Below are 14,781 nucleotides of genomic sequence, written 5' to 3' on the forward strand. Positions count from 1 at the left end.
CATATTTTCTCGAGTAATATAAAGTCACACTTTTGCCATGTGGAGTATTGAGGACTTTTTCTAAATCAAAGCTCRCGCATAAGGAGTTTGAGTCATCTAATTTGCTAATTTTTTGGTCTTCTAAAAACAATTGCTTACATTTTTCTTTATTCATAATGTGATTTTTATATTCAGTGGTTTCTTCAAAAATATTTCTGTCCTCAGGTGAAAAATTTTTGCACTTCTCACAAAACGCACATTTATCTTTCTTAGGCAAGTGGAATCCAATATTAAAATTTGTTTTGAAAATATTAYGAAATACTCTTTTTGATAATACTGATGATTCAAGATTCTTTTCTTTCAAGTGRTCAACATACAGTGTATACAAAAACGATATGTTTTGAAATTCTTCAGGTAAATATACTTTAGTGCTTTTATTGCGGCAATAGTGGGATGGAACAGCAGGCAACATCTCAATGAACAATTTTAACTGTGCCACTTTTACTTCATAAGATTTATTATGAGGGCGAAGATTTTTTCTGCCTGCGCGAGTGGTATTCAGTATTATTGGCATTTTCGATGGTATATCTTARAGACATTTGAGATATATTTAGGGTCTTCAGCAAAAATTGTTGGCATACTTTAATATTCTGTCTATTGTAGCTTATAAAATATTCGTATGATCTTTTGCGAAMATTACTACTAGCTCTTTTTCTACCAATCGGTCTTTCTTTCACACATGATAGCAGAAAATCTTTTTGCCTTTTATCACAACCTAATCCCCAATAATTTTCTAAAATATTAATCCGATCATCTTCAGTAAATTTATTTGCACATGAGTGTTGTTTATTCATACAAGGATTAGGTTGCACAGATTTCCCCACAGCAGCATTATGATTTTTTTTTTTTTTTTTTTGATAAAAGGCGTTTCGGTAAAGGTTTTATTTTCCTGTATCCTCTTTTACCAACACTCGTTTCTTCTTCCATTTTTTGAGCTGACTCAATTTCATYTSAATCACTGGAAGATGTTATGTCTACATATGACACTTTGTTTTGGTTATCTGAATCCATTAAAGTATAAGAATTATCAGTATCAGAATCACTGTAATCAACAAGTTTGTTTAGAGGTAATGGTACATGTTGGTTGGTGTTTTGTTCAAAATTTAAATCGGTATTAYAAAASAAATCGATCAAAGATGCTGATGTCGTATCAGTTAATATTGGATCAATGTCAATATCATTGATGCTGTCTGTTAGTAAGAATTGATTTATTACTAACGTATTTTGCTGTATGTTCTCGGGAAAAGCACTTTCAGGATTACTCTCTTCTGTAAAGAGGAGTGGTGATATTAACTGCATAGTTTCCTTTATTCGGGATTATAAAAAACAATAACAAACAAAAACAAATGTCACATAAATAATATAAATAAGAGAATATTATATGCAATAAAATTTCAATAACCAAAATTAAAATATAATACATACCTTAGCTGCTGGAGTCGACATTGTTGATTTATTTGATAACTGTCGTGTTTACTATCTACAGTACGAYTATAACTCAATTAACACAAAATTTGATTATGCGTCAAACTATTTTTAAACAATAATCCAATGAGAACGATGTTTGTTTCATCAAACCTTTCATGGAAATAAACATGTGACGACAGGTACAAGAATGGTTTGCATATACGAGTAGTAAACACCGTTAGGTCAAGCACTCATGTCGGTTGCGATAACAAGTATTGTCGCTTGCACGACATGAAATTGTGCGCAAGGCACTTAATATAAAAACGCTAGGGGTCGCTTCCGTTAAGGTTTTAAAAATGTATGTATTTACGATMATTTTAGCACTTGCTTTAACTTTATAACGGTTTCTTTTTGGAGATAAACATCAACAGGGATAGATCCCTTACGTCTTAAATTACTAGTTTCTATAAAAAACTCATTTTCGAAAAAATTCTCGCGCCAATACCGCGCTCGATATACAGACCGCATGTTTTCTTTTGCTTATATTTCATCGTCGATAAATTAATTAAAAAACTACATGTTTAATATAATGTAAATAAAAAAAAATTGTTTTTATAAAAAGTATATATAATTATTTCTGTAACTAGTGTTGCTTTATTTTAATTACTTGTACGCAGATCATTTCTGATTTTCCTTAAGACTGAAAATTAAATGATTTAATCATATAAAGTAAAAAAAAAACCCTACGAAATCTAATCGAACCGATAACAAAATCCCACACTGCTACCTAACATATTGTTGCAAGGAACCTTTTAAAAAATAAGTTCGTAATTACTATGAGTATTTAAAGAAATTCAAATTTTATTACCCTTGTGATTGACAGATTGACATAGTTTCGAAAAAATATTAAAACTCGAAACATTCAGTTTTAAACAACGTTATTGTACTAACACACCTTGCGAAACCTATAGACTCTTAAGTTTCCTGCAGTAAATAAATATCTATCTATAATTGAAATATAATTTATTGATAATTTTATTTTGACTGTAAATTTCAATCAAAGTATTCCACAAACATATTAGCACAAATTCGGCTTGGTTTACAGAACTACAAAATAGCATTAATTATTTTTATAAAAAGCAACCGATTGTTTGCTTATGTTAATCACGAATTTTAATTTTTTTAAATTTGATAATGCACAGATATTTTTGTAAACATGTAAATGTAATTATAGTACTTAGATGATATGCACAGTATGCACATTYCAAAATAACTATATTATTAAATAATGAATAAAACTTTAAATAAGAGAGCAAACGTATTCTATATTTTATTGCATGTCCATTTTTAATGAAACGTCCACTACAATTGATTTGGTGATTCAAAAGCTCCGCAAACCAGCGTCGACTCTCTCAATTCCTGGCTCGATGAAAACACCTTCTATAGCGAATCGGGAACAGAACTCATCGGGATGCAACGAAGAAGCAGCCGAGGCGTTAGTGGGTATCCACTCTGATTACCCCAGGTATGAAATGTATGTATACCCAAAATCCTTTCATTGAACATATTTAAATGTTGTATCTGCTATAATAATTCTTAATATTATTTATTATAAAATATTATTACTCATTTAATGTCGCAACTTTTGTGGCATTTATTGCCAACTTCACAAAATGGCAATATTGCAAAACCGCTGTTCATTTCGTCATGTTATTTATTTTGCGCCAAAATTGCAACTATTAAAGATTATTTTCAGTGGCATTCATTGCAATTTGTTGCAAATCACAATCAGTGGATAACTCATTTCTCGCGGTTTGGCTTCATCGCTGTAAAATATAATATTGTATTAATTCATAATGAATTTATTAGATATTTATAAAAAAATTATCATAGAAAAATTAAAAACAGCTGACTTATTGCAATATTGCCAAGGAGCGCTCATTTCACCAAAGTTGGCATTTTGCCCCCTTGCCACTATTATTTAAATGCCACAGTTATGGTAATGAGTACCCTTAATATTCCTCCTTATATTAAATTTGTAAATAGTATTTATTTATCATCTTTAAAGTTAGCAATAATAACGAGCGAAAAATTGTTGTATTTGCAGATACATATAGTATGTAATCCCTTTTTAAACAGGATTGTTTCTCTTAGATTGAGCAGTGATAACTTTTTTCTAGCTTTTAGATGTCACGTGGTATGGATTGGCTTAAGCCATATACAATCTTAAACCATATACAACCCTTTACAGGGTATATTGAGTTTGCCAAGAAGTTTTTAACACCCAGAAAGAAGTCTTAGCCAGTCTTATCTTGTTGTCTGCATGTTTAGCGAACTAGTCTCAAAACTCTCCAACCGTTGCCGGAAACGCCGATATAAGACCGTTGTAGCATACGTATATGGAACACTTTTTTATTTGATAAGATATCTTAATAATCCTTAGAAATTGCGAGTGTATAACATTTAATTTAACTGGCATAAAAAATATGTTATAGAAGAGATAGAGAATTAATTTCTAAAGGAAAAATAGTACATTTCATTTGTCATTACTCTCACTTAATCAAGTTTTTTTCTTGATTCACTATGTATTTTGTTGCAGTGCACATGTTTGTGAAGATTGGCAATCCCATACAAGGGTTTGACAGCACCACCAAAATCATCATCGCCAGCATTTAAACCTTGCGTTATTCTGCACTTATCTCAAATTATAATTAAACTTTTTATCAACACTGCAGCTATTCCACAATTTTTATTATCTTGCAACCAGTTGCTACAGAGTATTATAGTTTCGTTCAACTAACGGTTGCACGTATCATTTAAAACTAAGTGAGGATTATATATGTATATACTTATAAATGATCAGGATGACGGGAAAAGTTGCAATCCGGTTGACTGTCTGTCTGTCCGYCCGTCCGTCTGTGCAAGCTGTAACTTGAGTAAAAAATTGAGATATCTCGATGAAACTTGGAATGTGGATTCCTTAGTACAAAAAAAATCGAGTTCGTAGATAGGAGTAATCGGACCACTGACACGCCCACAAAAAAAAAAGGGTCATATCTAAGTACTAAATTAAGATATGAAGCTGTAATTTGGTACAGAGGATCACAGTGGCCAGAGGCACGTGCAGGAAATTTTTTTTGAAAAAGTGAGCGTGACCCCGATCAACCGATTTCAACAAAATTTACTACGTGGCATTATTCATAAATTCTTATCCCCCATTGTGAAATGAACTACATCGGCCAACAACCACGCTTACTTCCCATATAACACAATTCTAAATTCCAGTTGGTTCATTTTCCAGTACAAAAATCAAGAAGAAATTCATATATCGGGATAAAACTTTGCCGAATAATTTCTTCAGTGTGTGCCATGGTATGACCAAAAAGTGTTTAAATCCAATAAAAACTGTTCAAGCCAATAGACACTGCACATGGGGACCCAATGCTTACAGTTATGTAGCGTTTGATTGGTCAATGTGTAATATAATATATGTGATTGGTTTTACAGCTTAAAGTACTTATTTCCCTGTCTTTGATTCTTGCAGTTGCAATAGTATAACATGTTCGGTTGCATCCGAACTTAGCCCTCCCTTACTCCTTTTATGTTAGATGTTGCGTTTAGTTTTCTTTGAATGATTACATGGCCACGCAATTGTCATTGCAATTTTCAATATTGATATTAAAAATGTCTTACCAGTTCCAGATGGTGTGTCTTAAAAAAACGGCCTTGTTCATTGCCTACAATCGGTATAATTCATTTATATTCAAATTGCTGTACTTTTAGCTAAGCTTAGCTTTAGCTTTTTACTAAGCTACAAAGTAGATTTGTCTTGTTATTATTATTTTTATACCCTGAACAGGGTATATTAAGTTAGCCACGAAGTTTGTAACACCCAGAAAGAGTACATTTAAAATGGATCAGTTGAGCTGAGTCGATTTAGCCATGTTCGTCTGTCCGTTTGTCTGAATTGTATTGAATTTTAAGTAAAAAGATAAAAAGTGTTATATATGTCCGTCCGCTGTTTCTGGCCACCTCCTCACCAATTTTCAGCCAATTCGAGTCACCCGTTCTTGAGTTATAAATAATAAAACTAATACACGGCATATATATTTATAATGCCGGTTATATTTTTTAATCAGGATTCTTCGAAGAAAACTGAAATAAAATCGTCGAAAACATAGGTTATACAGTCAAGCCCGGTTAAGTACCACCCCGCCTAAGTACCAGTGCCTCTAATCTGCCTGTGCCTGTTCTTTTAAGTAACCATTCGCTTAAGTATCACACAATCAGGAAATTCCTTCAGGCGGTGGAAAAACTTAATGTTAAAATATGTGCGAAAGAATGTAATTTAGTTTAGTTGCTATAATTTAGTAATGTTCATTTAAAGTTATATTAAAAACATCTTCAAATCAGTGATCTGTATGTGATATTAACTCGACCAAAGAGGCTAAATTCAATTCGGTCTGACTGCGTAAATTTGGATATTGACCGAGATATGGTTCAAAAGGTTTGTTAGAAAAGTTAAAATCATAATATAATATAAAGCATATGGGATGTTTTATCTATTTTTGCCAGTACCACGTACTATAACCATGGCATATACTTACAAAATATTCCTTGAGTTTCATTAAGGTACCTCACATACCATCACCAATCATTCTGAGTAAAGTCAGCCGGATGTTCGAAAATCAGTGTATATTAGTTGACTGAGGGCTAGATCATATTTTCGCCCAATTTTACCTATTTAAGGCAAAAAGATACACTGAGTAAATCACTGAGAAATGTGAGAAGAATACCATAAGCTTTTTTTTGTCGAAGTGGATTAGGCAGGACCCGAGATATGGGATTTCATATAAAAGTAGGCGGTATCACGCCTATGATCCAATTTTTAGACCGGCTCCCATAAATCTCTTTCATACCATCTTGGGTGTAAAATTTCATTTCTCTGGCATATTTACTTGGTTGCAACACTTAATCGGGATTGGTGGTATTTCAATAAATTCTCTTAATTTCTTTTTTTCAGATAAAAATCTCTTTTTAGATACCAGCGTTAAACTGCCATCATGTGGCAACTGACGCTGATTTCTGATTACATTGGTATACACATAATTTGTGGCATGAAAATTCTTAAGTGTTTCTATTGCAATTTTATACCCTGAAGTCAAATTTGAAAGCAGAATTTTTCTATCACTCACAGATATTCCTTAACCTGCGGCTTTAGATTTTACAATACATAAAATTTCATTATATTGCATCATCTCATATTTTCACACGATCATTTGTTTGAAGTAAACAGCGTATTTTTCACAATTTATCAGTACACTTACGGCGTTGGAATCGGTTACGGTTTCTGTGTGTGGATAGTAAAACGTTTTTGAATTCACATTCTTTAACGTTTTTGAAACTACGTGTTTAAGATTTTTAGGTACAATACCTAGGCAGTGCGTAAATAGTGCCAACAGTTTTTGTAATGTATGCTGAGAACTAACCTTTAAATCTTAAAAACGTAATTTTACTCCGATTGTGCTAAAAGCTTACGAACTGTATTTTGGTGTTAAAGTTGGAGACCAAGACAAAGCATGGGGCCCTCATATCTGTAGTAAAACTTGTGTAACATCGTGAACAGTTTGGTAAAAGGGGTTCAAATCGTAAAATGCCCTTTGCAGTGAACCTAAAGATCATGTTACAGACTGCTATTTTTGCCTCACGAATAACATACGATTAAGTACTGTAATTTACAATCAGCTTTAAGACCTGTCAAACACAGTGAAAAACTTCCTATTCCAAAAGCACCAGAATCTTGGAGTCTCGATGAAAAACAAGAATCGATTAGCTCTTCAAAGCTAGCTAGCTACAGAAACCGCAAAGGGAAAGACAACCGATCCTTTATTTGATTAACCAGAATGTTCAACAGTGCCGCATCTAATTTCACAGAATGAAATAAAATATAAAACAAGTAAGGAAGGGCTAAGTTCGGGTGTCACCGAACATTTTATACTCTCGCATGATAAAGTGATAATCGAGATTTCAGGCGTGGTTGTGAACCGATTTCACCCATATTTGGTACATGTCATCACGGTGTTAAGAAAATATTACATACCGAATTTCATTGAAATCGGTTGAGTACTTCCTGAGMTATGGTTTTTGGTCCATAAGTGGGCGACGCCAAGCCCATTTTCAATTTTTAAAAAAACCCTGGATGCAGCTTCCTTCTGACATTTCTTCTGTAAAATTTAGTGTTTCTGACGTTTTATGTTAGTCAGTTAACACACTTTTAGTGATTTTCAACATAACCTTTGTATGGGAGGTGGGCGTGGTTATTGTCCGACTTCTTCCATTTTTGAACTGTATATGGAAATGCCTAAAACAAACGAACGACTCTATACAGTTTGGTTGACATAGCTATAGTAGTTTTCGAGATATGTACAAACAAGTTAGTACGTCCAAATATGCCCCTCCCTAGTGCGATCCTTTGTGCCAAATTTCATTTTAATATCTTTATTTACGGCTTAGTTATAACATTTTATAGGTTTTCGGTTCCCGCCATTTTGTGGGCGTGGCAGTGGGCCGATTTTGCCCATCTTCGAACTTAGCCTTCTTATGGAGCCAAGAAATACGTGTACCAAGTTTCATCATGATATCTCAATTTTTACTCAAGTTACAGCTTGCACGGACGGACAGACAGACGGACGGACGGACAGACAGACATCCGGATTTCAACTCTACTCGTCACCCTGATCACTTTGGTATATATAACCCYATATCTGACTCTTTTAGTTTTAGGACTTACAAACAACCGTTATGTGAACAAAACTATAATACYCTCTTTAGCAACTTTGTTGCGAGAGTATAAAAATTTAAATAAAAGGTTGGATAGTCTGGATGCTAAAAGTWCGGACTGCAATTTTGAAAGCCTTAGATCTCGAACTAAGTCATTAATTTCTCCAAAGTGATGTAAATATTACTTTTTACAGAAAAAGGCAGAATTACATCACAAATTGCTTTCTTCAAGAAGGAGATCTAGTATACTGTTGATTTCTGTAAACTTAGTTTAAAGAGGTATCAGTTCATAACTGTAACAAATATCCATCTGTGCCCTTAGCTCATGCCTTCATATGAAGGAATCATATGAGAATATGAGAGTTCTTTTAGAGCACATCCGATAACATGAGTATGGTTTGGCAATATGTGGAGACCTCAAAGTATGAGCCCTTATTCTTGGAATGCAACTAGGATATAAGAAGATATGCGAGAGACTTTCATTATGAACAGAAGCAGTGGTCAGTACGTCAGGCACTAACTCCGAGACAAAAAAAAACCGTTACCAGTGATCCCAAAAAGGTATTGCTAACACCTTTGTATATTGAAGCAAAAATTAAGGAGGGCATATTTGTGGACCCGCAAATAAGAGAACTAATGAAAGATAAAACATTTGAGGAAATGCCCAAAGAAACTGAAATACGAGCTCGGCACTCCAATCATTTTTAAAAGTTTTCTTGAAATTGAGAATAATTACAAAGTAATTCTTATGACTGAACTACTTACTACCTATAAAAAAGGGTTGCAGCATTTCCCTCAAAATTCATTTTCTGTACTCCCAACTGAATTTTTTCCCCGAAAATGTAGGGGCCGTAAGTGGCGAAAATGTTTCACCAAAACATTTCTGCTATGGAGAAACGGTACTAAGCCAAGTGGAGTGCCAGTTTGCTTGCCGATTACTGCTGGACATTATTAAGGGAAACCCCAAAAACAAAGTATCGCCGAAAAACATCGACAATAACATTTTAAGCTACTCTATGGTTAATAACAGTAATCTTAGTATCTGTATATGCTAAGTCATATATGTACATTTTCAAAGGCTGGATGAATATTAAGTTTATTACTAAATCAGTGGTACTTATATTGCAATTTAACTATATTATATGCAAATACCATATATAGCAAATGACGACTTTTAATCGGAGATGGAATTACTAAACGTTTGATAGTAGCGCTTTTAAAATGAAAGAAAATTATACACAAAGAAGCTAATATGTATCCTCCAATTCCATTGGAAATTTCCAGAATAAAATATAGTTTTAGTGCAAGTCTCTCGACAACAAACAAATAACCACTTGCTGGTGAACTTTCATTGATGCAATTATTTTTCCTATCCACTCAATTGATTTCATCTGGATTGGCAAATGTTCAATAAAATTACAAAAGCCACTTGCATAAAGGGAAGTGGGAATGTAAACTACAAATAAAGTATTCAGGAAGGTATAAGGCTTTCGTATATTTCATTTGAATATGCGTATATCGACAACATTAGATATTATAGAGCTTTGAGAATACTATAGTAATTCCTGTTTCTAACGACAAAATTGCCAAATTACTGGCCATTTTTAACTTTTTCCAGCCCGTTCATAACTCCAGTAAAAATTGAGATATATTGATGATACTTCTCGTACATATTCCTTGCAACCCAAGATAGGTCTTTATCTTATCTTATACATACATATGTATGTATGTATGTACATATGTATGTATGTATTTAAAAATTATCTTATATACATATAAAATGAATCGCAAAATGTGTTGCTAAGCGCATAACTCAACAACGGCTGGACCAATTTGGCCAATTCTTTTTTCTAAACGTTCGTTGAGGTTCAAGGTTGGTTTTTACGGCAAAAAAAAAGTTCGAATAATTTCCGGAAAAAACCTAAAAACAGCTCTTTTCTTTTTCCCATACAAACGAATGATTGTCTGTTTGTAACGCTAAGAGAACGAATGCACCAATTTTGTTGAAATTTGCAGAGGTTGTTCGTTGGGGTTCGGGGAAGGTTTGGAAATAAAAATACCTTATGCTTTCCATGAGGAAAAGTCGGAAAACTGGACAATTCCAAAAATTAAATTTTTTCCATACAATTCTTTTTTAATTTTTGTTTGTTTTGTTTTTCAATATTTTGATTTGTAAATTTTTTGAATCGTTCAATTTCGTTTGCTTGGTTTTTCATTTCTGAAATAGAAGAAGAAATAGTTACGCAGAGGGCAAAACCAACCAGTAGGTGGACATCCAGGTGTGTTATCAACTAATGCATTAGGACGAATTTACACAATCCACCCGAAAACGACGATTGTTTCTACTTTCGGTTGCTATTGATTATTGTACGCGGTTCAACTTCATTTGAGTCAATGCGCTTTAGAGAAGTACGAAGACATTTACATCGTCTTCACTAAAAATTGGAAATGGGTCAATTACGGTTCATACTTCCGGTGGTTTGATATCAATTCCATTAGCCGTTTATCAATTCACGAAAGGTGATGATGAAAATTCGGACATTGACCAAATTATCGTAACTACAATTGAGAAGCAAAGTCCTCTCTCGACGAACAAAAACCAAACTCTATAAATCACTCATAATTCCCGTCCTGCTATACCGTGCAGAAGCTTGGACGATGACAACAGCTGATGAGTCGCATTGGCCACGGCGAATATCGCATTCAATGGAACGATGAGCTGTATGAGATATACGACGACATTGACATAACTCAGCGAATTTAAAGACACCGCTGGCTAGGTCATGTTGATCGAACGGACGAAAACACTCTAGCTCTGAAAGTATTCGACGCTGTACCCGCCGGGGGAAGCAGAGGAAGAGGAAGACCTCCACTCCGTTGGAAGGCCCAGGTGGAGAAGGACCTGGCTACCCTTGGAAAAGAAACGACTGACGGGCTGTTGTTAACTCGCTTATAATCGCGTAAGCGGTATCTACGCCAATGAAGAAGAAGAAGAATTTTCATGTGCCGAAACTGTGTAATGGAACCCAACTGATTGTAACGCAGCTATCGAATACAAGGAGGCAGAATGCTTGATTTTACGAATTGCTTTGAGTTCTAACGATTTGCCAGTTCAAATGTATTCCGTTTCCAGTGAAAATTGCACTGGAGGTGACAATAAACAGAACACATAGATAGTCGAGTTGTTTTCTGTACACCGGAACAGAGACCAAAAAATGTTGTTTATGAAGCTACGTCACATATAAAAAAAAAAAAAATTAAATGATAAATTCAACTTTCTTTTCATTTCAAAACACAAAATTTCCCGCAACACAATGGCTGTGGTCCCAGCTAGTAATATTATAAAGTTATCTCATGCTTACATTCATTAAAAATTTAAAAGAAAAGAGAAACAATAAAGGAAGAATTAAGTTCCAGTGCAACCGAACATGTCAAATTCTTGCAAATGGTCACGATCAGGGCCAGGGAAATAACTTCAGGTGGTAAGATTTGTGAGTTATATGGGGTCTGAAGCATGTTTTCTTCCGATTTTATCTATTTTAGGCACAAATGCACTGTTATTAGAAAAACACGCTCTCATTATTATTAGACAAAGTTCTGAGTTAATATATCTCACAGATTGACCGAAATTTTCGATAAAATGGTCGAAATTTCAACTTTTACATCCGTTGGTGCTTGCTTTGCATTCTGGAAAATTAAATAGTCAAATGGAATTTAAAATTGTGATATATGGGAAGTGCGCATGGTTGTGGTCGGATTTCACTCGTTTTCGTACTGGTACGTAGGAAAGTCAAGATTACATAAGACGTCCCAAAATAAGCACAAGATTGGAATTAAATTCCAAAAATTACAGCAAAATTTAAATTGAATAATATTGGTTGAGTATGTCTTGAGTTGAATGTTTTTACCGAAATGAGGGCAGTGACATGTCCATGATGCAATTTCGACACCAGCTTTTTTAAAACCCTCTAGTATCATTTAGAGAATTACCGAAAATAGCTTTGGTGCAACCAAAAAATAAATTTTGTTTGGTAATTCGTGTACCGATTATACACAAGTGTTGCATTAAATTCTAGTGTATGAATGTTATACGTACTCTTAATTTTCCTAAGATATCTACATAAGTTATTGACAGTCAAAGACTTTATAAAACCAAAAAAAAAGCTTGAAATAATTTTATTGGGGATAAAGGGGCTTGACATGGTATTGACCCGACTTTATTCATTTTTGGAATTACGATATATGTATTATTACCAGAAAAGAAAGCCAAATATTCACTATTAGGCAAAATTAAAAATGGATTATAATAAAATTTTGTATCTAACTTATAATTGGGTCATAAAATAAATTAGTTTCAAATCATATATACATATATTAATGTAGAAAGGGAACACATAAGTGGACTGAAATACTCATAATTACATCCCCGACGAATTGTCCGAACTTAACGAGACAAAAGACCCTAATAGCGCAAACAGCCAAAAACGTAGTCCCGAGGCCCGTGTCAGCTGATAGCAGGAATAGGCAAAAACGCTACACCCTTCCTTCCTTTKCCTTTCTTATAGGGCCAATACACGACACACATGTGCGTTCGATCTATGTGAATTCGTTTCGTCCATACACGACACACAAATCCATTTTGCGTTCTTTCTTCACACAGTGAACATGTGCCACAAGCAGGCGGAACATTTCTTGGAATTTATTTCTAATGTAGCACTTTTATTAATTTCTTTGTATTTCGTTAATAAGTTATTACAACTTTTATTTTTTTCAATTTTATTTTTATATTTATCACTTTTAGCCAAATTGCTAATTATTTTTTTATAAGAACAATAAATTCTGATACGAAATCTTTATTAATGGAGTAACCTGCTTTAGAAGCTCCAAACAATCGATTTAATCTCTTTAAAGAATGTGTAAGAATCTGTCGACAAAGTTATAGATGGGAATTCGAAATATTATTTAAGCTAGAAGGGTAATAGTGACCGAGCGCCAAGCAGATATGTATATGAGCGCTTGGGCAAAAAGCGAAAACTTTAATACCCGATTTCTCGGTTTTTCATTTTTACGATTTTTTTTAATTGGCGACTAAACGTAGTATGGAGTATGGGGCAAAGTTTATTATCTGTGACATTAAAGTATTTTCTATTTAAACTATATTAAATAAACTAAAAAATCAAGTTTCAACATATTTTTAAACATTAAGTAAAATTTCTTTTGGACAAAAACGACTTTTTTAAAATTTTTTTTTTTGGAAATTGCGACCTGCATCCTGCCCTCTGTCCGAAAAATGCACATGCGAGATGTATCGGGCAATTGCTTCCCAACGGCAGAGTATCAAAGGTTTCGTATCCAAAAAAATTGTCAAAGATGTTCAAATATTATTTATAACTATAAAGCCTAAACATTTCACTTGAATCAATTATTTCTTTCCCTCCCAAAGAAATCGATTTTTTGAAGTTCCCCTCTTAACACTTGCCATTGTTCGTTCGCGATCTTGACTGTTCGGCGACATGAGAGAAATGAGATTTTGTGCGCACACACCGGTACGCGCACAAGCCCTTACATGAGTAAACCGCATGCGCACACATACCGATCGAACGCACTTGTGTGTCGTGTATGCCCACTTTTAGCGAGCAAAATGTGTCAAAAGTTGAGCCCGTGGTAAAAACGCAGAAATCAGCCATCTTTGTTTGTTTTCATTTGAACAATGTCGCCATTGCTCAATACACATATATACTTTTGTACACATCTAAGTTTTCAATTACAATTTTTCATAATATAAAATATCAAAACTGAAAACAAACTATTAAAAATAGTTTACATATTTATAAATAAAATCATTACTCTGATTTTGCCAATCCACGGCATTTGGATTCTTGTTGTAGAAACGTGTCAGTTGATTGGCCTCTCACACCCCAGGGTTGCCAACCTTGATATACCGTAGTAATTATAAAAGTTGTCTTCAATATGTTTGAAATTTTCTTAAAATAACTCAAAATCAGAGTATAATGTTATTATTTATAAATATATAAACTATTTTTATACTCTCGCAACAAAGTTGCTAAAGAGAGTATTATGGTTTTGTTCACATAACGGTTGTTTGTAAGTCCTAAAACTAAGAGAGACATATATATATATTGTTATATATACCAAAGTGATCAGGGTGACGAGTAGAGTTGAAATCCGTCTGTCCGTCCGTTCGATCGTCCGTCCGTGCAAGGTGAAACTTGAGTAAAAATTGAGATATCACGATGAAAGTTGGTACACGTATTTCCTGGCTCCATAAGAAGATTATGATCGAAGATGCGCAAAATCGGACCACAGCCACTCCCACAAAATGGCGAAAATCGAAAACCTAAACCGAAGGATCGCATTCGGGAGGTTCATATTTGGACGTAATTTTTTTGGAAAAGCGGGCGTGGCCCCGCCCCCTACTAACTTTTTTGTACATATCTCGAAAACTACTATAGCAATGTCAACCAAACTGTATAGAGTCGTTTCTTTTAGGCATTTCCATATACAGTTCAAAAATGGAAGAAATCGGATAATAAC

General features: G+C 34.0%; 1 protein-coding gene across 4 annotated transcripts in view; it reads left to right on the forward strand.

The window, feature by feature from the left end:
• The window catches only part of LOC108968923 (small conductance calcium-activated potassium channel protein), a 155,665-nt gene that overhangs the window by 82,959 nt on the left and 57,925 nt on the right, over positions 1–14,781 (forward strand). For 3 of the 4 annotated variants that reach the window (XM_018933280.1, XM_018933282.1, XM_018933283.1), the window contains one exon: positions 2,835–2,980. In XM_018933280.1, coding sequence (XP_018788825.1) covers positions 2,835–2,980 — 146 coding nt within the window. The remainder of the gene's footprint in view (positions 1–2,834; positions 2,981–14,781) is intronic. The other variant, XM_018933281.1, reaches the window with a different exon arrangement.

This window comes from Bactrocera latifrons, unplaced genomic scaffold (assembly GCF_001853355.1).
Source record: "Bactrocera latifrons isolate USDA-ARS-PBARC rearing strain unplaced genomic scaffold, ASM185335v1 scaffold_233, whole genome shotgun sequence".
In the NCBI taxonomy this organism is placed as follows: Eukaryota; Metazoa; Arthropoda; class Insecta; order Diptera; family Tephritidae; genus Bactrocera; species Bactrocera latifrons.